Genomic DNA, 26,792 nt, shown 5'->3' with positions numbered 1-26,792 from the left:
ACAGAGTCCCTATCAGGTCCCGCCCCTAGAGCCCTGGAGTGCATGGTGACAGATCTGAGGGCCTGTGAGATCCTGTCCGGAGAAAGCTCCCTGGGAAGGGAAGAGTTTCAAAAGCATCCCTCTACATTCGTCACTCAGGGCTGTGCTCGTCACCTGTCAAAACCCCTCATGCCCAGCTGAGAGCCCTCACCTGCTAGATACAGGACAGCAAAACCTCCTGAATACAGGAATGCTATAGTAACAGTGTTCCCACTCTAATTGCCTCCCAACTCATCAAATCCTTCTACAGCACGTGTTCAAGCCCCTGAGCCTTGTCATTAGGGTTCAAACCTTCCAGACCATAGCTTGGCTTTTTGCTGGTTTGGGGACTTAAGAAGGCTAAGAGGGGGTTAGGGGAGGAGAGGGCCTAAATATAGCAAATATTTGCAGGCATAATCACTCCATAAACATGCTTCAGTGGAACAGAGTGTAGGGCCGACCCAGATGACGGATGTCACTCACCCAAGTGTCACATCATAAATAAAATTGAATGAGCCCATTCTCTCGCAGAACCAGAGTGACGCCTGTTCCCACTATAAATATTTATGAAGTCATCGTCCTTAAAAGACTTCATTTTTCCAGGTAAGTAGACTTTAAGGAAAAAGTTAAGCAGAGCTTTGCCTGCAATTATGGAATAGTCACCATAGCTTTTCAATGGGTAGTCCATGGAAAGGAAAAGAAAAAGAGAAAGAAGATAAGGAAAAACAAGACTCTGTTCCATGGGGCTTCTGCACAAAGATCTCATTTATGCCAGTCAAAGTTCATTCTCATTCAAAAAGTGACAGCCTTCTCTGGGAAGAAGAAACCAGAAGCAGAAACCAGAAGAAGACCTATCAGTCCCGTTTCACCCAGGCTTGTGTAATGAAGGGGCGCAAACAGATTCTTGTCACCCAAATTCCAACCCCTCCCACCACCTCTGCTAGGAGAGACATTCTCCTTTGCATTCTCACTCTCCCGGTCTGTCTCTTAGTAACAGAAAAAATGTACACCTCACCCCATTACTATGCTCATTTGAAAAGAATTCTCAGAATGTGAGGATGTGTGTCTGGGTGGCTCTCTGGGTGTTTATGCAAAGTCTACTACTTTTGCCCGTAGTTACTCTTCCTGATTGCATGAGGAATGGCACCTCGGAAACCTTACTGGCATCTGACAAGCTTTTCCTGTGCTCCATGCACTCAGGAGGAGCAAACACCTCCTCCGAGCTTAGGAGCACTCCAACTAGTCCCCTTCTCCAAGGCACTGTGGCAGTCTGGAGACCTGGAACTCTCAAGCCATTGTCTCCACTACAATACATGCTAATTTTCATGTCACGTTGCAACTTCCATGTTACTCATCTCCTGACTGCACCAAAGCCCTCGCCCAAGTCCATCAAGCCTGTTTCTTTCCCAGGGATGGCCTTGTGCCTGGGCTCTCTTCCCCTCCAAACTCCGGGGTGGCCCCTGCTTTATCAGACTGAACTGGCTCTAGGAGAAAAGTTGATGATCATCTTGCTTTAGCCTCCGGAAAGTCTTGCTCCACAAAGAACAAGAGTCTCTGGTTTTGTGAAATGAGTCACAGGCTGCCTTGACCGTGCCTATCTGGGGAAGCCAGGGCTGCCATGTATGGTCTGTGCTCCGTGCCACCCACCTCTCGCTGTCAGCCCAAGCCCTTTGCCAGGACAGCCTGAGTCATAAAACTCAGCACATTCCTCAAGGGTTGGCTAGTCTTTCCTTGTTATTACTTTGCTTTTGTTTTATGCAGCACCTGGTTTCGTTTTAAAAACCCAAATAAAAATCACACGGGCAGGGCGGGAGTGGGGAAATACGAAGAAAAGCAAAGGGCTCTAACTCCCCAAACAGGGAGGCACAGGGCAGGACAGAGATGGGACTGCAGCTGAGGGGCTGGGGAGAGCTAGGATGTGCCACTAATGAATTGATTTGACCACAATCTTCCTTGCTGTATATGATAAAGCACTTGATGCCCAGGTCTCTTCCCCACCCTCCCATCCCCAAATTAGGCCGCAGTACAGTACTCATCAGTCATGTGACCTTCCCGAAGCCCCTTCACTTTCTGAGTGTCCTCAATCAATGGACATACATCTCGGATGAATCCTAAGGAACATTCTAGTTACAACACTCTGAGTCTATGAACCTGCCGGTTCCCTTTTTCTTGGATACAAGCCCTAACCCACGTGTGAGGGAATATGTTTCCACAAGCAAACATTTGCTCTTTGCCTTTTGGGGATTTAGGAATGGGGGATAGAAAAGCAAGAAGGTGTAGACCCCACCATACCAATGCTGCTGGTCAAATTGAACTTCTGCAGCCAGGTTACTGTTGCACTCATCTGTAAAGCTGTTAAGACTTCATTTTTAGAATTAAAACAGAATTCTAATCAGCTATCCCTTGCATATAGTAAAAAACAAATGATGAATTAATGATAACCATTACCTTGGAGAACTGTATTTTATTGGACCAGGAAAAGCCCAGAAGTTAAGAGATTAAAACCTGGATCATGAAGTACTAGACTCGGAACCTCAACAAAGGCCTTTCTCTCCTACTGCCTGAGATGTCTACCGGGGCTGGCCAGGGCAAAACTCCGGAGGTTCCTGAGTGGCTGCAGGGCTGCCTTTTCAACGCATGCTTTTGGAGAGCTTAATGGAAACCATACGAAGGTTGCTGGGAATCAGACCAGATGGCTCCCGGGGAATGTATTTAACCCAACCTAGGGCTAAGAGACAAAAATAATCACTAGGAGTTTGAGGGACGGGAGGCAGGGGTGGTGCTGCGACTTTTAATTGTATTTTCTATTCAACAAAAATCCTAAGAGAAGGACGGCGGTCTTGGTAACTAGGAGTAAATGGAAGGGGGTGTGGGGGGCAGAAAGCGGGGACTGGGGAGGAAGAGAGGGTAGGAGGAGGTGGCTACTTCAGTAAACCAAACACCGTTCTGCCTTTCCTCGGAAGTCGGAGGCTGCCGGGGCCCTTTACGGGCCTGGACGGCAGCGGGCTCCTTCCCGCGCCCCAGGTCACCGGGCAGCCCCTGCCGCTCCCGGTCCCTCCTCCCGCGCGCTCCGCGGGGGCGACGAGGCGGGCGGTAGCTGGGAGAATCAGCAGGAGGAGGGTCGCGAAGAGAGGAGGAGGGTCGTAGGCGGTGGAGGCGGCCCGTGGACGCTAGGGGAGGAGGATCGTGGAGACAGCCAGAGGATCGTGGGGGAGAGGAGGTGGGCCGTGCAGGAAGCAGGAGGCGGCCGCTCTGGCGGGCCGGGAGGAGCGGGAAGAGGCGGACGGGGGAGGGGAGGGGCACGCAGCGGGTGGGCGGGCCGTGGGCGCGGCTCCGGGGGCGCGGGCAGCCTACCGAGAGAGCCAGGGCGGGAGGGCCGCGACCCCGCCCCGACGGTCGAAGCCAATTCGCTTCCCGGCGGCGCCTTGCGCGGAGGAAAACCTGGCGGTGGAAGGCTCCAGCTCTGCTGGGTGACCGCTCTGAATACAAAGAACCGTTCTCACGCCCCTGCCCCCTTCCCTGGGGTTCGCAGATACGAGGGACAGGCTCTGTGACGCCGGAGCCCACGACGGTCGGGGCCGCAGCACCATTTCTGTGGTTCCTGCGGATAAATGTGGTCCCAAGTATTTATTTAAAAAGGAAAGTTTAATAAAGATTATAACAAGTTTTCTCTCTCACCACCAATTAAAAAGGGAAAAAATTGAGAAATGAAGCCCATGGAATTGTCCCAGAAAGTCAACTTGCCAGGGTCCAGATGTTCCTGGGCAGGGGGGTGTTGGGGGGGCCCCATACCTCAAAGTTGTTTATTAAGCAAACTCCACGCCTCCAGCATTGTGGCTTCGTTTTCCAACTCAGTTAAATGGCGATGAGGGTCCTCCCCAGCCATAATCAGAGTATCGATCAGCTTCTGAATCCTCAGATGAGCCAACCTTGCTTTCAGAATCGCACCGTCCATGAAGCTGGAGAAAAATGGCCTGGTTGTCAACACTCGCTCATCCGCAAAGGTCACTTTTCCACAGAATTGGGAATTAAATGGTCTCCTCCAAACCAGACATCATTCATGAGCAGGAGATGGGATTGATCCTGCGTTTTCTTCCATCTCTCTTAACCTTCCTGTTTAATATATTGTGTCTCTGTCAGGAAGGCCAGATTAATAAAGCGGGAGAGAGAAAGGGCAGGAACTCTTGCAATCTCTAACCGGCCCCCACTGCCTCTCTGATAAGATTCTTTCCAGGTTTCCCTAATTCCTCTAGTCCCTACATTCCTGGATGTGAATGCTCTGCTCTCCAGTTTCCATCAGGAACTTCTTTAAGATAGGACACACGAATATAAATATTTAGAGAATGGTTACCAAAGGCACTACCCAGCAAGCAAGTACTTTCAAAACTAAGAATAGTGTTAATGATCGTTGAAAATTTCATTCAATCTCTACTTACTGCTTTGATGCAGGAAATCGGGCATTTATATATCTCAGTGCTTGTTCTCCTTCAAAGTATATATATTTAAAAATATTAAGATGTGCCTTGTCTCATAAATAAAAAGTCATGATTTATTTTTTTGGTCAGGACTCTAGGTCCAAGGTTTTCCAAATATGCGCCCCATATTAATTGTGTGGTGTGTGTGTGTGCACGTGTATGTACTTTTAGTCTGTTATTGCACCACAAAAACAAGAGCAGGATGTAATGTCATTTATTTGTTGGGAATGGTTGACTTAAAAGCGGCTACTTTGAGTATAGAGAATTCCCTTTCTGGGAGGCGTTGGGGAAGAACCTTACAGAGAGAAGCAACTGTTCCCCAGAACAGCTGCAGACACTGATTGGCAATGGAATTGCTTGGCACCAGTACAATTCCATGTAGGCAAGAGGGATTTATTTATTTAACAATAGTTAATGATTCTCCCAAGCAACTCCCAAGAGGCCAGCTTTCAGTAAGTGTACTTTCAGGAAATCATCTACCCTTCCTAGAAGCAGGCATCAACCCTATAGTGAAGGGATGTCCCTGGTTGACCACACAATATAACTTTCAGGGGACCACACAGCTACAAACGCCCCCAAACAACTCCCTCCACAGTCTGCCACCGCACTGGCTTTCCATGTTTGAAATGCTGCCTGGGAACATTATCAGGTCCTAAGCAGAAAAGTCTAGAAAAACTGCACCATTTCTGGAAGACCATCATTAAAATAGACAAGTCGCCTGGGAACCAGCGTGGGTCATTCAACCCTCTCCCATTAGCGAAATGTATCAGATTTGCTAGTTAATGCCCAAAGACCAGCATTTCCAAAGTGAAATGTATGTATAACTGGTGGTTCTTGTGATACTGTTAGGTAGTACTTGTATAACATTTTTTACTTTAATGGTCAGAGTTTGTTTTTTGTTTTTTGTTTTTTCCTAACACACATAACGAGCATATCAAACCCATGGTATAATGAACATAATTACTTTGGATGAGTCTGAGTTTTTTAAAGTTAAACAGAAATCTTAATAAAGTAATAGAATAGCAAAAATAGTTGTAACTTGTATGCAGAAACCAGTTTTTATTCTTTCTTTCAACTTACTCTCTAAGAGTCTCTGCCAGAAATTTAAAACATAAAAAGAACCCCATTTTAACAATCTGTTTAAAAGCCCTGGGTTTTGAGAACGTCTAATCAGGAAGGAGAGAATCCGTGGTCTGGAGGGTCATTTCGGGGAAGCAGGGACGGTAGATGATGGGTGGCAGGACGGGCACATGGGGAGGGAAACTCTGGCCACTGGGCACCCAGGGTGGATACGCGGCAGGGCAGGACTATCGGACAACTCCCTTCTTCACAACAGGCAGAACCCAGCAACTCACCAATGAAAATTCGGACAGTATAATAGAAATTCCAACTGCTGTAAGCCTCTTAAGGGCTTGTTTCCAAAACAGCTGTGGAGAGATCCACCCAAGAAACTGTTCATGATGCTTTAAGAAAGACTTTATCTTATCAGAACAGCTCTGCTTTTTGCCTGATTGTAACTTAGGGAATACTTTTATACCAACTCTAAACATACACAGGCCACCACCCCTGCTGCCATGTAGAGACACTGAGAACCCCACTTCCTGACTCTCCCCCAGAGATCCACTGTTGCAGGGCAAGTAGAAAGATGCTTACATGCTTTAGGACACCTTTCCCTCGTCGACTGTAGTTTATCAGGGCCTCCTGTGCTGGCTTTTTAGGTCTTACACCTAGGGTAAAGAGATAGCCAATGTATGAGTGTTTGTGATAAAGTCTACTGTAAGTGAAATTTCCTGACATTCCCAAACATTGTTTTAAATCAATAGATCCAAATCTTTACATATGCAGCCCCTGCCTCTGCCACCAGCATGAGTGGCAAATGCCTCTTGCATTTCTCCCTCCTGTTATTTCTGCATCCTACCTTTTGTATTGTTAGGAGAGATAACATGATGTAACAATGTGGGTGCCAGGAGGAAGGAAGCAGAAATGCAAAAGGTGTGGAAATATCACATGAAGACCACTATTAAAATAAAGGCCAGAAAATGGATATAAAGTAGTAGTTTAGGATGGGGCTTACAGTATTTTCCATAATTTGGAGGTGTTGAAAAACAATCACCAAAATCCCAAATTTGATGTGCCTATAAAAAGAAGAGATAGAAATAAATACCAACCACTTTCATAATAATAGAAATCTAATAAAATTCATTTTCCCAACATTGCTCCTCCCCACCCCTGCATTCAGAAAGCACTGATACTGCTGTCAAAAGCCACCACTGTGAGTGCAGTGTAGTTTCAGCCACACGGGAGGCTGAGACAGAAGATTGTTTAAGTCCAGGAGTTCAAGGCCAGCCCGGGCAACACAGCAAGACCCTGTCTCAAAAAAAAAAAAAAGCCACCACTGTAATAACAAACAATAACAGTAAAATATAGACAACAGAGTACAATCCTAATATGAAAATACCATATACAAATCAATAAGAAAAAGCTAAACACCCTAGTAGGAAAATGGACAAAGGAAATATACTATCATTATCATTCAAATATAATTATTCACAAATTTGTATTTGCAAATTCACCTACTTGCTAAAATGTATTTGTAAATTAATTAAGCTCCATTCTGGCATTAGTTATAGTGCTGTTAGCCATGAGTTCAATCTTAATAAATTAACAACATATATTAAGTGTCTTTAAACAGAAACATACGTAAAAACAAAATTATATATTGATCAGTCGGCAAAGATGTAGTGACTGGAGGCTCCCAGGAATCTAACCTTATATTTCCTTTAGGAACAATGGTTCAGTATTCCTTAATTCAGTATTCATGGTGATTTTACAAAATATAACCACAAATAGTGAGAATCAATTACAATTCATGAAAGAACTGTAAATGATGAATAAACATAGGAGGAGGTGCTTGACTTCACTAATAATCAAAGAAATGAAATTAAAAGAAAATTGAACTATCTTCATCTATCAAGTTGGAAAACATCAAGATTATATTTTAAAGCTAGTGTTAGAGAGGATATAGGAAAACAGACACTCTCACGCACTACTGGGGCACGAAGCCAATTTTTGGGAAGGCAGTTTGGCCATTTGTAAAACAAGTGTACTTTTGACCCAAGAATTCCTCTTATGCGAATGTACCCTGAAGAGATGATTTTACAGCTGCAAAAATGTATATTCAAATTTTGTTGATCACAGCATGGGTTACAGTAGTTATAAGTTAGAAAACCTTAAATGTCTCCTTATATGGCATATGTGTGTATATATATATATATATATATATTTTTTTTTTTTTTTTTTTTTTTGAGATAGAGTTTCACTCTTGTTGCCCAGGCTGCAGTGCAGTGGCACGATCTCAGTTCACTACAACATCCACCTCCTGGGTTCGAGCAACTTTCCTGCTTCAGCCTTCCAAGCATCTGGGATTACAGGCACGTACCATCATGCCCAGCTAATTTTGTATTTTTTTTTTTTTTAGTAGAGATGGGGTTTCACTATGTTGGTCAGGCTGGTCTCAAACTCCTGACCTCAGATGATCCACCTGCCTCGGCCTCCCAAAGTGCTGGGATTACAGGCCTGAGCCACCATGCCCGGCCTATGGCATATTTTTAAATTGTAATGGAGTCGGTTAATAAAATATTATGTATCCATTAAAAATGATAACAAATAATTATGTTGATTAACACTGAAAGATGTCCATGAAAATATTGAGGGATAAAAGCAGGTTACAGAAGACAGTGTCCAGTATGATCTCATCAATAGACTGTGTGTATGCATGTATCCTTATGTATACAAAAGTATAGAGAGACATTTACAAGGATGTTCGCTGAAATGAAAACAGTGATTGTCCCTGGGGGAAGGGAAAGAATTTCAGATAATCTTTACTGTGTCACTCTGTATTATTTGAATGTTTACAATCAGAGGAAAGTTATTTTTAACTGCCAGTATATAATAATTTTTCCTCTGCATGGGAAAGAGGAAAAGTTGGTGATGATGATAAAAGCACAGTATCTCAGTTGTTCACAATTTGTAATCTTGGTTATTGTTGTGATCCTATCACCTAATAGAAAGCTACACACAAAATAAGCACTCAGGAATAAATGTTTGGTGAATATTGTTTTTTAAAATTTTAACCCCTTTTGTTTTTTTAACGAATAATATGCAGTGTACAATAATTTAAGCTCTCTATAGGTAAGTGATCGCTGAGAAACATTGGACTTACCACTCCATGCTTGACATCAAATGACTTTTTAAAGGGCCTGGTTATGTCAGGGAATAGTCCTGCATGAACATGAAGAGGGAAAATCAGGATTAAAAGCAGTGTTAGAATAAAATTTCTTACACTTCCAATTAGGCTACTACCACAAATTGTACACACATCATCTGTTTCCCTTTAGCATCTGATGAAAAATTATAGCTAGATAAGAGGAATAAATTTTAGTGTTCTATAACATTGTAGAGGGAATACAGTTAACAGTAATTTATGGCCAGACACCATGGCTCATGGCTGTAATCCCAGCACTTTGACAGGCCAAGACAGGAGAATCACTTGAGGCCAGGAGTTTGAGACCAGCGTAGGCAACATAGGGAGACCCCGTCTCTACAAATAATAATTTTTAAAAATTAGCTGGGTGTGATGGTGGCACCTGGGGTTCCAGCTACTAGGGAGACCAAGGCAGGAGGATTGCCTGAGCCTGGGAAGTGGAGGATGCAGTGAGCCATGATTGCACACTGCACTCTAACCTGGGCAACAGAGCAAGACTCTGTCTCAAAAAAAATCCCAATAATTTATTGTATATTTTATTTTTTTATTTGAAATATCTCTGGAAAATTACATATTTTCAAATAGCTACAAGAAAGGATTTTGGATGTTCCCAACACAAATAAATCATAAATGTTTGAGGTGATGAATATGCCAGTTACCCGGACTCACTCATTACACATTGTATACATGTGTTAAAATACCACACTGTTCTCCAGAAATATATACAATTATTATGTGTCAATTAAGAATAATATCTTTTTAAAAGTAAGCATCAAACAGGTAAGACAAAACTGTACAAGTTAAATTCATAGTAATTCTTCTGGAGCTTTTGGGAGAGATAAACATTTTTGTGTCTGAAATATTCTCCTAAGAGACACAGCTTACACTCTTAGAATTGGAGAGAAGCAAGACTGCTGAAATTCTGAGGCTGTAAATTTTTATTAAGGTCTTAAGAAGTTCAGGTGTATTTTTTTAAACAATTTTATTGATATATCACTTAAAAACTTAAAATCAACAAAATTTAAGTACACAGTTCAATGAATTAAGTAAACTTACCAGGTTATGCAATCATCACCATAATCTGGTTTTAGAGTATTTTCATCACCCCAATAAGATTCCTTTTGCTCTTTTATAGTTAATCCCCTTTCTTAACACCAGCACCAGAAAACCACTCATCTACTTTCTCTATAGATTTGCCTTTACCGGACATTTCATATAAATGGAATCATACACTCTGTGATCTTTTATGTCTGACTTCTTTAATTTAATACAGTGTTTTGAGGTTCATCCATGTTACAGCTGTTTTAGTATTTTGTTCTTTTTTTGAAAGTGCTGAATAGTATTCCACTGTATGAATATACTAGACTTTGTTACTCACTCACCAGGTAACAGACACTAGGGCTGTTTCCAGTTTTGGCTGCTATGGATAATGCTGCCATGAGCATTCACATGCAAGTCTGTGTAGACATGTGTTTTCATTTCTAGTGGGTAAAAACCTGTATGTAGCGTCGCTGGATTCTGCTATTAATTTCTGTTTAACTTTTAAAGAAACTGCCAAGGTGTTTTCCAAAGTGGCTGTATTTTAATATTTCTACCAGCAATGAATGAAGGTTCCTGTTTCTCCACATCTTCCCCAACATTTGTTATTGTCTTTGCACTTATAGCCATTCTAATGGATGTGAAGGAGTAGCTCATTATGGGTTTTTTCTTTTTATTTCTTTCTTTAAAATTTTCTAATTTTTTTTATTTCAATAGGTTTTTTGGGAACAGGTGGTGTTTGGTTACATGAATAAGTTCTTCAGTGGTGATTTCTGAGATTTGGGTGCACCCATCACCCAAGCAGTGTATACTATACTCAAGTGTAGTCTTTTATCCCTCACCCACTTCCCACCCTTTCCCCTGAGTCCACAAAGTCGATTGCATTATTCTTATACCTTTGCAATCCTCATAGCTCAGCTCCCACTTACGAGTGAGAACATGCAACGTCATTGTGCTTTTTCACTTGCGCTTTTCTTCTTCTCTTTCTTTTTCTTTATTTTTTTTTCAGACAGTCTTGCTCTGCCACCCAGGCTGGAGTGCAGTGCATGATCATGGCTCACTGCAACCTTCAACTTCCAGGTTCAAGTGATCCTCCTGCCTTAGCCTCCCAAGAAGCTGGGACTACAGGAACGTGCCACCACACTCAGTTAAGTTTTCAACATTTTTCATAGAGATGAGTTCTCGCTCTATTGCCCATGCTGGTCTCAAACACCCGAGCTCAAAGAATCCTCCTAGCTCAGCCTCCCAAAATGCTGGGATTACAGGCATGAGCCATGGTGCTCAGATTGATTTTTTAATGATGAATTATACTGAGTTACCTTGTGTGATTTTATTAAAAATCAGGGGAAAATGCTGAAAGGGTGTCTTGCTTGATGTAATATGATGGGATCTGGCATTAGAAATAAGTCGAGAGAGTGAACTAGCCTGTGGCAAATGTTCATTGTTTTGTGTGCTATTTTATGCTGATAAACTTCTTTTTAAAAACAAGGTATCTTAAGCCAGAGTCAAAGAGCTTAACAATTACTTAGCTAAATTCAAGAAAAACCCACTTTTTCATAGCCACAGTAAAAGCAGAAGGATAAGAAGTTTATCCTTCACAATTAGTGCTGATTGTTCCATGCTCTGTGAATTCTTAGCCTTTCAAAGCTCTGTAAGACTTTTATAAATCCCACAGGCCTCCCAGAGGCTTAACTAGCTTTTTGTTACCCTTCCTTTCAAGAATTATACTAATCATTCATTAGTAAGTGATATGATTCTATAATATTAAAGTTTTATAGAAAGTAATTTTGAGGGCATTTGGTGCATTATGGGGAAAAAAACAGACAATAGAATTTGTGCTAGACCATAGCATTAGGTATTTATACATTTGTGCTTATATTTCGGCCAACTTGGTCATTTTTCTCACTGAACTAGAAATGTCTCTCATTTTCTTTAGTCGGTATAGGGAGAGGAACCAGTGTTCCTCTTCACCAGTGTTAAGCTCACATATGTTGGAGTACGGTTAGCTAATGACTTCTCTTTGAGAGGTCACAGTTCACAAAATAGAGCCCAAGGTACAGCTTGACCTTGGCAGCTTCAGTTGGCCTTTTAATTAAGGACATTTAATGTTACCCTAATTTGCTAGTATGTATCTACCTTCCTGCTCCCACTTCCCAGTCTGAGAACTGTAACTGAATTAGGCAATTTGTTGTTGATAAAACTAAATATCTTCGCTAATTACCAACAAATTCTATCTTTAGGTATTAGGTCCTTAAATGTTGTACCAACACTGATGGAAATACCTGTATTTCCTGTAATTCCTGGTTACAGGTATTTAGTTTTTAAAAGCAAATTATCAAGAAAGCAAGTATAGGCTTGCAGAATCAGAGAAGCTCAAGTCTGGAAGTATACCTGCAGGTCTTCTAATCATTTAGTCCACCTACTGGGTGTCTGTCATAGTGCAACTGCCAGCCTTATCTGTGATTCTGCTTTCCTTTAATATGTTGGGGATACTTTGATCTCCCACCTGCCTGTCATTTGAAATGAAGGTTCATGAACACAAAACATAATGTTGGAAGGTAAAGACAAACCATTCTCCATCCTTTTCGAGTACTGTGACCTTAAATTGTATGTACACAAAGGAGGAGAATTTAGATTCAATGTGAACAATACAACCTAGAATCAGCCAAGATGTGCGTATTCTTGGCCAGTGTAAGTGTCTTTATTCATCAGTCCCCCTTCTTTTTGGCACCAGCAACCAGTTTCAGGGAAGACAATGGAAACATGGAAGGTGGGTGAGCAGGTGCAGGGATGATGGTTTCAGAATGATTCAAGCACATTATATTTATTCTTTATTCTTACATCATTTTATTTCTATTAGTCTTACACTGAAATAGATAATAAAATAATTATACAACTCACCATAATGTAGAATCAGTGGGGGCCCTAGCTTGTTCTCCAGCAATTAGATGGTCTCATCTGGAGGTGATGGGACACAGTGACAGATCATCAGGCATTAGATTCTCATAAGGAGCATGTAGCCCAGATCCTTTGCATGCTCAGTTCACAATAGGGTTTGTGCTCCTATGAGAATCTCATGCTGCCACTGATCTGAGGGGAGGCGGAGCTCAGGCAGTAATGTCAACCATGGGGAGTGGCTGGAAATGCAGATGAAACTTTGCTTGCTCCCCACTGTACACCTCCTGCTGTGCGGCCCAGTTCCTAACAGGCCTCAAACTGGTACAGTCTTTATGAATATTTTTTTGAAGATAGGTTCCAGAGCTTTCATCAGAATTTTCAAAATGTCTCAAAAATATAAGGTATCATTGTCTTAAAGAGAGATATGTTAACCATTGGGATAGATTAGAGAGCAAATCTCTTTCCTGACAGATTTTTAAGAATAAGTCATTCAATGTTCTATATATCAGATAAAAATCATTCTAGCAACGTTAAATTTCTTTTTTTCTAATCAGCTGCCTTTAAGACAATGTCAAACTTTTTTTGAGTGGGATAATAATATTGTGGTTATGTAAGAGAACATTCTTATCCATAGGAGACTCATGAAGAAGTATTTAGGATATACTGTTACAATATTTTAATTTTACTCTCAGCATTCCAGCAAATAAGTATATATAGGCATCAGTACAGAGAGATTTAGATAAAGCAAATGTTAGGAAATGTGGCAAAATATTAACAACTGATGAATCTAGGAGAGGGCAGGTGGGTATTGATTGTGCCATTTTAATTTTCTTGTGGATTTTACAAATCCTTTAAAAGGATTTTTCATTCCTTTATTCTTTGGGAACAAAAGAATAAGGCAGTTCATTTATCTGTCTTTTTATTCGTGCCCTCCCCCTTTTATCTGCCTTAACTTGGTAATTATAAAGACGGCAGTTCTATCATATTTAGTAAACGGCTACAACCAGGCACAAAAAAAAAAAAAAAGGAAAATCACCGAGGAGCATCCCAAATTACATTTGAGCTATAACCAAGGATAGAACTAAAAATAATGCTTCACCTTTTCCCTATTTTCTCCCCATGTAACTCCCACCCGTCTCATAGGCAGACACATGGTTTGTTCATATAAGCCTACTAAAATCACTATGGTGTCCACCATAGCTCTGTCTTTTAAGTTCACAGGCAAAATCAATTGCAGCCACCTCCTAGTTGATGTTATGCTTGAACAGTAAAGTGCACGCAGTAACAGATGGCATCTTGTGACCTTCTTAATAACAGGCTTGGCTGCCAATGTTCCCTTGTGCCCAGTCTCTGCAGGGAATTTGGAAACTGTTGCCTTACACTTGAATATTTTCTGGCAAGCACATTTAACCATTTCTTAGTCTGTTTTCTAATTTAAAATAGAGAGAGCAAGACAAAACAAAATTCCCACCACCTGGAAGGGACATTGATATTTTCTGAGTCCAGAGGCCCATCCGGGGATTCTCTGGGGTGTGCTGGCAGTCACACAGCATAGCTGTCATGTTTAGTGTGATGAGGCCCTCAATTATAGGCAGAGTGTTTATCACTCTACCTAGACATATTGGTGGCCAGTGTGATTTCTTTTTGTTTTTGTTTTTTTGTTTTTTTGACAGAGTTTCGCTCTGTCACCCAGGCTGGAATGCAGTGGTGAGATCTCAGCTCACTGCAACCTCCATCTCCCAGGTTCAAGCGATTCTCCGGCCTCAGCCTTCTGAGTACCTGGAACTACAGGCGCCCGCCACCACACTCGGCTAATTCTTGTATTTTTAGTAGAGACGGGGTTTCACCATATTGGCCAGGCTGGTCTCGAACTCCTGACCTTGTGATCTGCCCACCTCGGCCTCCCAAAGTGCTGGGATTACAGGCGTGAGCCACTGCACCTGGCTATCTTTTTTTCTTCCTGTAGTTTAAAAGAAATACATTCACTTCTCACAGCAAGGCATACAAATTAGCCAAAAAACAATCTAAGTCATGAAGTTAAAAGTTCCCTCTGCCATGACAACTCACACTGTGGTGAGTGAGGCTTGTTTTCGGTCATCTAGTTCCCTTTGTTGCAAACCTTGCGCAGAGGTGGCTATGGAGGTCCACAGGGAAATGGGGAAGGATGGTGAGGGCAGTGATTAGGTGAGGGAGCAGCCTGCCTGTCTGACCCCTGATCCCTCCATTGTCCCACAGGAGCATCTTTCCTTTGTTGAAAATGGAAGGCAAATAAGGGCGACCCTAGGGGAAAACAATGAAGACAATCACACCAAAGCCCTTCGAGCCCTTTTCTCCACTCAGCAGAATAACCTGTAAGGCCTTATACCACGAAGGAAGTGCTAAAATCAGTCTCTGCTAGGCAATCAATGTGGGGAGATGGCTGGAGGAAGAGCAACAACAACACTCCCCGGGAATATGTGGTGGGGTAAAAAGTGCAGCACCTCAGCTAGCAACAGCTCAGCCGGCCGGTGGAATATTGTGTGGAGTCACTCACAGAAAGAGAGTCTTACAGTAAGACCTAGGGCTCCTTTGGGGGAGTGTAGGTCGGTGGGTTTCAATCCTGGGTATCTCCGTGTATAGCTGAGGAGAAGTGAGAAGTGAGAGTCTTCCTGTTGACCCCATTTCTGGGCTTCAGAACAGAGGAGGCCTTGGAGAGGGAAGTTTCCTCTGCTGGGAAAAGCTGGCCTGGGTGTGAGGAAGCCTTGGCTGGGGAGCTGTGAGTCTTTCCCGGGAAAGCTGGGGGAGGTGCCCATTGCTCCTTTATATTCGCATCCCAGGGCCAGCGTAGAGTCCCTTTCTTGGACAGACCAGAAGACCCATGGAAAAAGCCTCCCTCTATTCAGGCATGCCCTAACCCACCTGCTTCCACCTTCATTCTGGGGCCCCAACCTCCAGGATCAATAAGCTTTGGAAATGATCCAACCACAGAACAAGGGGGCACACCTCTGAGGCATGATCAAAACAAAACCAACCAAGCTTGGAAGCCACAAGACCCTCACACTGCTAAGAAATGGAAGGTCCTTCCCCAGCCTCAGGCCCCAACTCCTCCCACAACCACCAGCCAGTCATCTGCCCTCTCTCCTCTTTTCCTCTTCCCCAAGTCACATTTGCCATCCCTTATTTATATTCCTCATTCATAAGTTTCAGATTTGGGGTTTGCCTGGCTCTATCTCCTGTAACGCATCACGGAACCTGCGTAGGGGTGGAGAAGTGAATATAACTAAAATCATGTTTGTGTGGAACAGTGCCATGCGCTAGTTATTCACTTCATTTTTAAAGTATTGCAATTCTAAGGGCTCCTACATAGGATTCTAAAGGCTGTCATTGGAAACACAGTTTTTCAAAGGTTGCTTCTATACACTACATTTTAATTTTTTTAAAGTCATTTGTAAGTTTCCTTTTGGAAGACAAATTATAAACAAAGAACTGCCCCTATAAAGAAGTACACTGTGGGAAGGAAAAAGCCAACCAACCATGGAAGGACCATAAAAACCATCGTTCAACAAACACTGACAAACAACCCGCTTGTGTGATGCCCTGTGCCAGGTGCTGGGGATACAAAGACAAGACAGACAAGTTCCTGCCCTTGTAAAGCTTATGTTCTAGTAGGAGAAAGAGATAATAAGAAAGTAAACAAATACCATAATACATAGAAAGCAAAGCAGGCATCAAGATAGAGATGAAGAGGGTGAGAATGTGAAAAACTTATTTTAAACACGGTAGCCAGGAAAGGCCTCTCTGAAGAGGTGACATTTAAGTTCAGAAATGAAGGACCTGAAGGATACAGCTCAGCAGAACTGGGATAATTGTGTTCCAGCAAAGACTACAGCATGTGTAAAGGTCCTGGCGTGGGAAATAGCTTAGCAGTTTCAAGTTGCTGAACAAATACAATATAACTGGAACAGAATGAGCAAAGGTGGGAGAAGGTGTGAAATAGACTGGAAAGATAGGCAAGGTCACATTCGTGCAAGACCTTCCAGGCCATGGCAAAAAATTAGGATTTTGTTTTAAGTGCAACAGGAAACAGAAGTGAGATTATTTTGTTTATGCATTAAGATGTCCCTCTGTGGAGAATAGATTGGGTTGGCAAGACATGACTTATGGGGTAGTCCAGTGAGTTCTTACTGCTTTTTGATATCTTTAAAGGCTTGGGAAGGCTTTATAGAAGAATAAAAGTGGGATTGAAAGAGTAGGTGAGAAAGGATGTTAAAAATGGACACAAATACTCTTGAAATTACATTACAACTCACACACATTTTGCCCTCTTAGAATATTATTTGGTTCTTGTCAATATTCTCCTAGGCACGGCCATCCTTGTTAAATGTCATATCCCATAAAAGCATTTCCAGGTAGCTGATTCAGAGACTTGAAGTTTGCTGTGTTTAGGAAATATCCTAGGGATATCTTACACATTTTCATATCTGGACTTTACTGTGGTCATACCATGTAACACCTCCTCCTAGTGCATGTTACATCTTCTGGAACAGCAAGAATAAAAGAGACCAGTGCACTCTTTTGCAAGGTTCAGCTGGGCTCTCCCTAGAGCAGTACAGGTGTAGGACACTGAAAGGAAAGGGAAAGCCAGTGAGTGTTGGCCCAGCTGTATCACGGTTTGCATTCTACATGCTCTTCATAAAGTTGCTTCTGCTGGACAGAAGTTTAATAAAAACATGTTAGAATCTGTATTAGCATAGTACAATGGAGAGAAAGTTGAATTAAAATTTTGTTGTATTGCAGCTTTATAATACTGGATTTTTATTAGCTATTGCTTTGTTCTACTTTGAATATAAGAGCTGAGCATATGATATAGAAGGGAATCAGGTCAGAAAAGCCACAGCCAAATCAAACCCTTGGAAAGAAAATTAATATTCATGCAAAAGGAAAAGCACTTATTGTAGGCAGAAATACAACTGAACTCTTTGAAAGGCAGATGTGAAAAAGAATTTGAGAACTTTTCTCCTATGATGACCATGAATCACACTTAAGAACAGCCCATGCAATTTTTCTATTTATGAATGGATGTTACAGAGGAACAACCAGCAGACCAAAGTCCACTAGTGACAAGCAAATTTATATAATTGGCTTGCATTGACAATTTGATCCTTGACTTCAAGCAAAATTAATGTTGATAATCAAAAATTTGACATGGAAATGGAAAAGAAGCGCAAGGAGATATTATCATTTGGGTAAATTAAATAGTTCTGCCTTGATGTACTGTTACCTCTTAATGAAGAGAGGCAGCATCAGTTAAATGAAAATGACCACTTGCAAAGAATGAAAAAGGCAACGGGGTAAATTGATAAGCAGTCATTATGAGTATATTCACCGATGTCATTTCTACCTTTCGTCCTACCGATGTTTTACTATAATAACTGGAGAGGAGATAGGAATGCAAAGTAATACATGCTGTAGAGTAGTAGATTATTGCTTTTGCTACTCAGGTTACCACCCCTCAAATACCCCCACCCACTCAACTGCAGGACTGCTCAGCAGGTCTAGCAGGCCACAGGTGATTAGCAAATTCTGAAGGGCACAAAAAACAATATGAATGTAATAGAATTGTACTTTGTGCTACTCAGATCAGATGTGCTGTCACCTTAACTTACTATGAATGACGTGTTCAGGCTGTTTAATTTCCCAAACACAGGCTCAGACTTGTCTTCAAGCTGCATAGTGTGTTTCAATTTTATGTTCTTTACTGCAAAGGGAGGAGAGAAAGTCTCCTGATTTTAACAATAGCAAACATGGTCAGCTGCCCTCTCCTCTTGCCTCAACAAACCACAAAGGAACACATAAATCCCTCCTCAGATGTACTATGCTCATAAAGTCAAATTTTACTAGGAAAGCTAACAGAACAGTGATCATCCAAGGCAACCATCAAAAACCTTTGTCTCCATTATTTAGGAAAACCCAATAAGGCTGAAGGATCATTTTTTCCACCATGCGCAGCCCCCATCACACACATAGACACGTTCCACCACAAATGGGTATTACCTGAATATTTTATAAATTGCTACAAATCCTAATTTGATATTACAATCATTAGTCTTGTTAAACCTTTAAAGATTCAACCCTGAGAGACGGAAATTATATGGAAAATAATCTATTGTGTTCTCCTCTCGAAATCAGTGTGTGGCAAAGTGGCCAGCTGTTCCCTTCCATAGTGAGCAGTTGTTGCTAGGAAGTGGCTACCCAGCCAAGGAATCCATTTCTGAGCTCTCTGGCATCACACTGGAATGTGAGCCTAAGTGATGCAAGTCACTTCCAGGCTGAAGTGGAGAAAGAGCACGTGTGTCTCCCCTCCCCTTCACCCCCACCTGCCAGATGGAGACAAAGGGCTCTAGGGCTTTGGGGATTGGTGGAAGCCCAAGAGGAAAGAAGTCTGTGTCCCAAGTAACCATGAGAAAGGTCTACCTGCAGAACAGCCAACTTTGCATTTGGATAAAGAAAAGAAAATATTTTATTGTGTTAAGCAACTGGAATTTGGAAGTTTATCTATCAACCCCCTAATTAATAGATAATTTTGAAAATAGATAATAGATAAATTGGGGGGGCTATCTATAGCAACTAGTGTTAACCTAATTTAACTGAAACAGGGTGGAGGTGGCTATAGATGAGTAAATATAGTTTACTAGTTGATAGTTTTTGTTTCTCTTCTTAGTTCCTTGGTGTACTCAGTAAAGCTCAGATTATATCACCTAGAGCTCCAAGCTCTGGTGGAAGTTACATTCTGGGAAGTTACATACTGGGACTACTGTGAAAGAGAAAAATGTCTGCTTTGGAAGAACTGTCATTTTTAAGAGCAACCGTTCCAGCGTGGAACATGGTCATTTTCCTGCTAAAGACCACCATCCCTTTAGTAGGTAAATGGAAGCCATTGGGACTATCATCAAGAATCTAAAAGTAGAGGAGAGTGATGTCTGTAAAATGGCAAAATAGGAGTTTTCTACCATCATTTCCCCATGGATGGATTGATTTTGACAACCACCCATGGAAGACAGTACTATAGTGGGAGCCTGGGTGACCAGTGGATAAATTCCAGTACATTAGTAGAGTAAAAACTCCAAGAATAGATGCATTGAAGAGGGTAAGAGCAGTTTCCCTTTACCTGTGACACTTCTTCTGCAAGGTAGCACAACTCAGTGCCAAGAGAGAGCTCCTCAGCCCACGATTCCTCCCATGGGAAGAAGTGAGAGAATAGTGAGTGAGCGCCTGGCTCCACCAGCTGTGTGAGACGCTGCCCAAGAAGCCCACTTCTTTCTCACCCCACAGAAAATACTGAGGTAATTATCACAGCTGAGTGGTGTGGGAGGCTGCAAACAGGGAAGAGAGGCAAAGACTCACAGCCAGCAGGACTTGGAACTCAACAAAGGGCCATGGATCCCAATTACTGCTTCAGGGAGTCCATCAGAAACCCACCCATGAGCTGCTTGGGATGCCTCACTTGCAGACCACCCCAACTGGCCCGTGGGTACCCCCAATGCCCCACATGCATCACTAGCCCCTCCCCTGTAGCCTGTTCTCCATGTGTGTTCCTGGAGGCAGCAAGTGCAAGCCTCTGCAGATGGCATGTGCAGACAGCCCACCCAACTCCATGAGACTGGGAGAAAACACACAAATGTGAGCATTTTAGGGCACTGCTCTAGGGAAGACAAACAAGAGCCTCTCAGCGTCTGGTCTGGCTCTGCAGGATTGACAGAAGCCATACAATCTTAAGAATTCCCTCCAAAGAGGGAGCAAGAGGGGTGGAATGGGCACATCCATAGAAAAGGCCTGAGAGAGCCATCAAATACCCAGCTGAGCTGACTGTGATGGTGTTTCTCCCCTGAAGCCAGTCAGTGAAGACTGGAGGAGGTGACTATATCTCCAAATGCAAAGACAGTAACTCAAGACTTTGAGGAATATGAAAAGTCAAGGAAACATGTCACCACCCAAGAAACACTGTATTTTTCCAGTAACCAACCCCCCCAAAATGGAGCTCTACAAATTTCCTGAAAATTTAAAATAATTATTATGAAAAAGCACAGTGAGTCACAAAGAGAACACAGACAACTTAATCAAATCAGGAAAACAGCACATGAACCAAATGAGAAGTTCAACAAACAGAAATAAAAAACAAACAGAATGTAAGTCAGAAGATACAAAGTGGCAGATATGTAGGAAGAACGAGTCTAGAGATCTAATGAACACGTGATAATTGTAGGTAATAAAACTGTACCAGATCCTGGATTCATGCTATTAATCAATGAATAGATTTTAGCTGCTCTTGCCATTAAAAAAGGGTAATTATGTGAGATGATGGATATTTAATTTGCTTCATTATGGTAACCTGTTTACTATATATGTACTCTATAGCATCGTATTGTATACAGGCATACTTTAGAGATAGGGTGGGTTCAGTTCCAGTTCGTTTCAATAAAGAAAACATCACAATAAAGTGGGTCACATGAACTTTTTGTTTCCCAGTGCATATAGAAGTTATGTTTACCCTCTGCTGTAGTCTATTAGGTGTGCAATAGCATTGTGTCTAAAAATAAAATAAGCCAGGTGCGGTAGCTCACGCCTGTAATCCCAGCACTTTGGGAGGCCAAGGTGGGCAGATTACGTGAGGTCAGGAGTTCGAGACCAGCCTAGCCAACATAGTGAAACCCTATCTCTACTAAAAATACAAAAATTTGCCAGGCGTGTTGGCAGGTGCCTGTAATCCCAGCTACTCAGAAGCCTGAGCCAGGAGAATCACTTGAACCCAGGAGGCAGGGGTTGCAGTGAGCTGAGATTGCGCCACTGAATTCCAGCCTGGGCAACAGAGTGAGACTCCATCTCAAAAATAAAAATAAAAAAATAAAAATAAAATGGACATACCTTAATTTAAAAATACTTTCAAAGTTGGAAGCAATTATCTCAAGCCCTGTTGCTGTTTTATCAATTCAGCTTATGCAATATTGTAAATTCTTTGTTGTCATTAAAACAATGTTCATGGCATCTTCACCAGGAGTAGATTCCATTTAAAGAAATCAGTTTCTTTGATCATCCATGAGAAGCAACTCCTCATCTATTAAAATTGTATTATGAGATTGCAGCAATTCAGTTACATCCTTAGGCTCCACCTCTACTTCTAGTTCTCTTGCTACTTCTATCCCATCTTACACATACTTAACTCCACTGAAGTCTTAAACCCCTTAGAGTCCTCCACAGGGGATGGAATCAACTTCTTCCAAACTCCCATTAATTTTCATATTTTGACCTCCTTCTATTAAGGACAAATATTCTTAATGGCATCTAGATTGGTGAATCCTTTCCAGAAGATTTTCAACTTACTTTGCTCAGATTCATTAAAGGAATTATTATCTATGGTGGCCATAGCCTTTGAAACATATTTCTTAAATAATAAAACTTGAAAGTCGAAATTACTGCCTTATCCATAGGCTACAGAATGGATGTTGTGTTAGCAGGCATGGAACCAACATTAAACTCCTTGTACGTCTCCATCAGAGCTCTTGAGTGACCAGGTGCCTTGTCAGTGGGCAGTAATATTTTGAAAGGAATCTTTTTTTCCAAGTGGTAAGTCTCAATAGTGGGCTTAAATATTCAGGAAATCATGCCATAAATAGATGTGCTGTCATTCAGGCTTTGTTGTCCCATTGACAGAGCACAGGTAGACTGGAGTTAGCATAATTCTTATAGGCCCTAGGACTTTCAAAATAGTAAATAGTTTTGGCTTCAACTTAAAGTCATCAGCTGCATTAGCCCCTGACAAGAGAGTCAGCCTGTCTTTTGAAGTTCTGAAACCAGGCTTTGATTTTTTCTCTCTAGCTATGAAAGTTCTAGATGGCATCTTCTTCCAACAGAAGACTGTTTTGTCTCTGTGGAAAATATATTGTTTGGTATAGCCACCTTCATTAATTACCTTAGCTATGTCTTCTGGATAACTTGTTGCAGCTTCTACATCAGCACTTGCTACTACACCTTGCACTTTTATGTAATGGAGATTGCTTCTTTCTTTAAACCTCATGAAGCAACAACAACTGCTAGCTTCAAATTTTTCTTCTGCACCTTCTTTGCTTCTCTCGTTCTTCCTAGAATTGAAGAGGGTTAGGGCCTTTCTCTGGATTAGGCTTTGACTTAAGAAAATGTTGTGGCTGCTTTGATCTTTTATTCAGACAACCAAAACTTTCTCCGTATTAGCAATAAGGCTGTTTTGCTTTCTTATCATTTATGTGTTCACTGGAATAGCACTGTTAATTCCTTCAAGAACTTTTTCTTTGTATTCACAATTTGGCTAAATGTTTGGTGCAAGAGGCGGAGCTTTTGATCTATCTTGGCTTTCAATATGCCCTCCTTACTAAGCTTTTAATTTAAAGTGAGAAATATGTGATTCTTCATTTCACTCAAACAATTAGAGGCCATTGTAGGGGTATTAATTGGCCTGATTTCAATATTGTTGTGTCTTAGGGAAGTGGGAGGCCCAAGGAGAGGAGAGAAATGGGGAAATGGCTGGTTGGCAAAGCAGTCAAATTGTATTAATTAAGTTTGCTGCCTTATATGAGTGTGGTTTGTGGTGTCTCAAAACAATTACAATAATAACATCAAACATCACTAATTGCAGATTACCATAACAGACACAATAATAATGAAAACTTAAAATATTGTGAGAATTATCAAAATGTGACACAGAGACAAGAAGTGAATACATGCTGGTGGAAAAATGGCAGCAATAGATTTGCTTGATGCAAGGTTGCCACAAACTTTCAATTTGTGAGAAAAAGGCAATTATCTGTGAAGCACAATAGAGCAAAATGCAATAAAACAAGGTGTTCCTGTACCTTAAGCAAGCACAATAAAATTTATTTAAAAAATTCTGGAGCTGAAGAATGTAATAAATGAAATAAAAAATGCAATGGAGAACATTAACAGCTAACTTGATCAAGCAAAAGAAAGAATCTATGAACTCAAAGCAGATCATTTGAAACTATCCAGTCAGAGGAGAAAGAAGAAAAAAATGAATGAAAAGAAATGAGGAAAGGCCATGGGATTTGTGGAACACTATCAAGAGAACTAATATACATATACAGACTATGGTACTACCAGAAGGAAAAGAGAGAGAAAGTACGAGAAGAGAGAAATAAGTGGAAAACTTATTTAAAGAACGAAAACACCCCAAACCTGGAGAGAGATATGGACAGCCAAGTGCATGAAGATCAAAAATTCCCAAAGAGATTCAACCCAAAGGTGACTTTTCCATTGTTGGGCGAAGTATTAGAGCTCCAGCAATGGAAAGTGGTCAGCAGGATAGTAAGAATAATTTACCAACAACAGTATAGATTTGAAAAGTAGTTTTATTAGATAGAACACTGGAGGAGAGTGCAGTGGGGCACCTCAACAAGAGAAGACTGAGTGTATTGTGGTGGATTTTTCCTTAGGGGTATTTATGGACCTTAAAGCAGAAGCTTTAAGGGAAATTTGGACCATATTAGCCATGTAGGTTATGATAAATGATTACATTCGTAGACATTTTGGTGCCTTGATGTCAGCAAGGGTTGCACAATGAGTTTTAACATGCATGCATTCTGGAGATGTATAAAATTTCTAGTTACTTATAAATTTAGGGGAAAGAAGACTGGTACCAGATGCCAGCTTTAGATAATAGGAAAATCTAATTACTTCTAAATTCCTCAGATAAGTTTTGCCTCTGAATGGTCAACGAGTGATCTTTACTTTCTTCAACCATGACACATTAAATCAAACTGTCACAGTAGATAGCTAGTTAGACATGAGCAGAACAGGAGAGGGCTCCCCACCCCACCCCACACCCCCCACCACACAAACACAGCAGGAATGTCAGGCAACTGTCAGAGAGATGGGCTTAACTGTCTCTCTTAAATAATAATTGGCCACAACCAATGCCAGGGAAAAATAGTCTCTCAAAAAACCAAAACTCCTGAAACTGGTTATCAGCAGCTTCCTGATAAGATTTCAGGAGATGGGTAAGTGGGCTCAAGAGTGCGCATTAAGAGTCTAAACGGCAGAGTTTAACTGGTATACGACCTTCTAGGGATATTTGACTGGTAAGGGAAGGATGCCTCAAGTGAGCACGTGTACAGTCCAGTGCACACACTGTGCATGCTCCCCTCCCAAGCGTCAGCAGGCCACTGCACATGCAGACAGCCCACCCCAAGGGAAGGATCAGGAGAGAAGGAACATAATACCCCAGAAGCATACCAACATATAAAAACCCCAAGTCAAAATGTCAAGCTGCACATCTGATCTGTCAAGTCACCTGCTTGGCCCTCTTCTAAGTGTACTTTACCTCTTTTCATTCCTGCTCTAAAGCCTTTTAACAGACTTTCACTACTGCTCTAGAACTTGCCTCTGTCTCTCCTTCTGCCTTATACCCCTGAGTTGAATTCTTTCTTTTGAGAAGGCAAGAATTGAGACTGCTGCAGATCTGTATGGATTTGCTGTTGGTAACATACTTTGGTGCCATGACTCAAATACATTATGCTGTTAACATACTTTCCACTACGTTCCACTGCTAACATACTTTGGTACTGCATGACTCAGATATGTTCCCTAGTTGTAAGAGACTTCTACACCTTGCCTTCTTCAGCTGAAGGCATTCAACCTCTTTACATGGTTTTGTTCTCGCCTTTTACTCTCCTGCTTACAAACCAACCCCCAGAATGATTCCTCTCAGCCACAAGTGTCTGTGCTCCTCCTGGCTGATCTCTCAGCTCACCCTGGCAGGTGGCTTGTGGTGGAGGGAAAGACCTTGAAGCCCACATCAAGTAGAACTGAGCACTAATGGCGCTCCTAAACAGGGAGCTCATGAGAATGGTAGGACTAAAGCCTAAACCCATGCAATGCTTGGGGTTTCTTCTGCTTTTTCAACTAAAATTACCTCTTTCCCAAAAAACCCTATGCTGCCTATTCTCCTGTTTTCTCTGTGTGTTTTCTGAAATGGCCTTGCACACCTGCCAGACTGTCTGCCTCGGGGGCAAGTCCGCCTCTTTGTTTTCACTTTTGCATGCCACATGACTTCTTAAACACATACTCCCTGTAATTAATGTTCTTGCAGGCTGCATTTGCATGGCAACAAAGACATGGGCTTCCTTGCAGGTATCCCCTGAGATTTATACTTGTTTTTACCCTACCAACTTGGATGACTTCCAACCCTTCCCCTGTCTTTTGGCACATTGTGGGGACAGACAAACTAATTGGAACCCTGGCTCTGCCAGCAACTTATGACTTGCCATATGCTTTTTGTTCCTGTTACGCTCTAGGGGCAAGTTTTTCAGTGGCTTTTGAGGCAGTTTGTCCACCTGCATAGGGCCTCACTCTGTGGCCCTTTAAAAGTCCCACATACTTGCCTTTTTTTGAGTTAGAATCCCTCGGGAAGGAGGCAAAGTTCTTCCCTTGCCATTTGTGAGTTCTTACTCCAAGCCCCAAGCCCCACGTTCTCTGGAGGTTACTACTTTATGTCAAGAGGGCAAATAAACGTTTCCCTCTAGAATCCAAGGGTTGCTGTTTTTGTGAGCATATGAAGGCTTCCCATGAGTATTCCTCTCACATCCTCCCACTTCTTCCTGTAGCCTCCATTTCTCTAATCAGTTCCATGCTCTTCTCTACATGCATCAAGACCTTCAATGTCATATTCAAAGGAAGGGAAGTCCAGCCCCCTTGAGGCAGTTAGCTGAAAAGCAGGCCTCTTTTCTACTTAAAAAGCATGTAAAATGGGAATCTAAGAAAAGATAATGATTTTGTTGCTAAAATGCTCCAAGTGAGAGTCACTATGAGGTCATGGAGACAAGGATATAGGCCAGCCCAAGACCGTAGGCACAAGAGACCCATAGGACAGAGATAAAGCTTGGTCCCAGACTAACAGATTAGCATTAGAACAGAGACGAAGGCAAGGTTAGGAGTACATGATAAGACTGGTTCATTCTGGAACCCCAAGGATAAACAAGGAGACCACTGTTCACTTCAGCATCTCCTCTGTTCTCAAGTACACACTTGTGATGAGATGGGACCAAGGCAAAGGGTACATGGTAAGACTGGTTCAT

At 41.9% G+C, this 26,792-nt stretch overlaps 1 protein-coding gene across 1 annotated transcript in view; it reads right to left on the bottom strand.

Moving 5' to 3' along the window:
• Positions 1 to 3,644: 3,644 nt before the first annotated feature.
• Positions 3,645 to 26,792, bottom strand: part of C2H4orf51 (chromosome 2 C4orf51 homolog) — a 41,749-nt gene continuing 18,601 nt past the window's right edge. The window contains exons 3-6 of the mRNA XM_010361319.2: positions 8,716 to 8,774; positions 6,568 to 6,628; positions 6,147 to 6,220; positions 3,645 to 3,977 (exon numbers count right to left, since the gene is read on the bottom strand). Of these exons, the coding sequence (XP_010359621.1) occupies positions 3,870 to 3,977; positions 6,147 to 6,220; positions 6,568 to 6,628; positions 8,716 to 8,774 (302 nt within the window). The 3' untranslated portion in view covers positions 3,645 to 3,869. The remainder of the gene's footprint in view (positions 3,978 to 6,146; positions 6,221 to 6,567; positions 6,629 to 8,715; positions 8,775 to 26,792) is intronic.

This window comes from Rhinopithecus roxellana, chromosome 2, assembly GCF_007565055.1.
Source record: "Rhinopithecus roxellana isolate Shanxi Qingling chromosome 2, ASM756505v1, whole genome shotgun sequence".
NCBI classification, from domain to species: domain Eukaryota; kingdom Metazoa; phylum Chordata; class Mammalia; order Primates; family Cercopithecidae; genus Rhinopithecus; species Rhinopithecus roxellana.
Note: the sequence above shows the minus strand (reverse complement) of the source record. Positions and strands in the feature narration are given on the sequence as shown.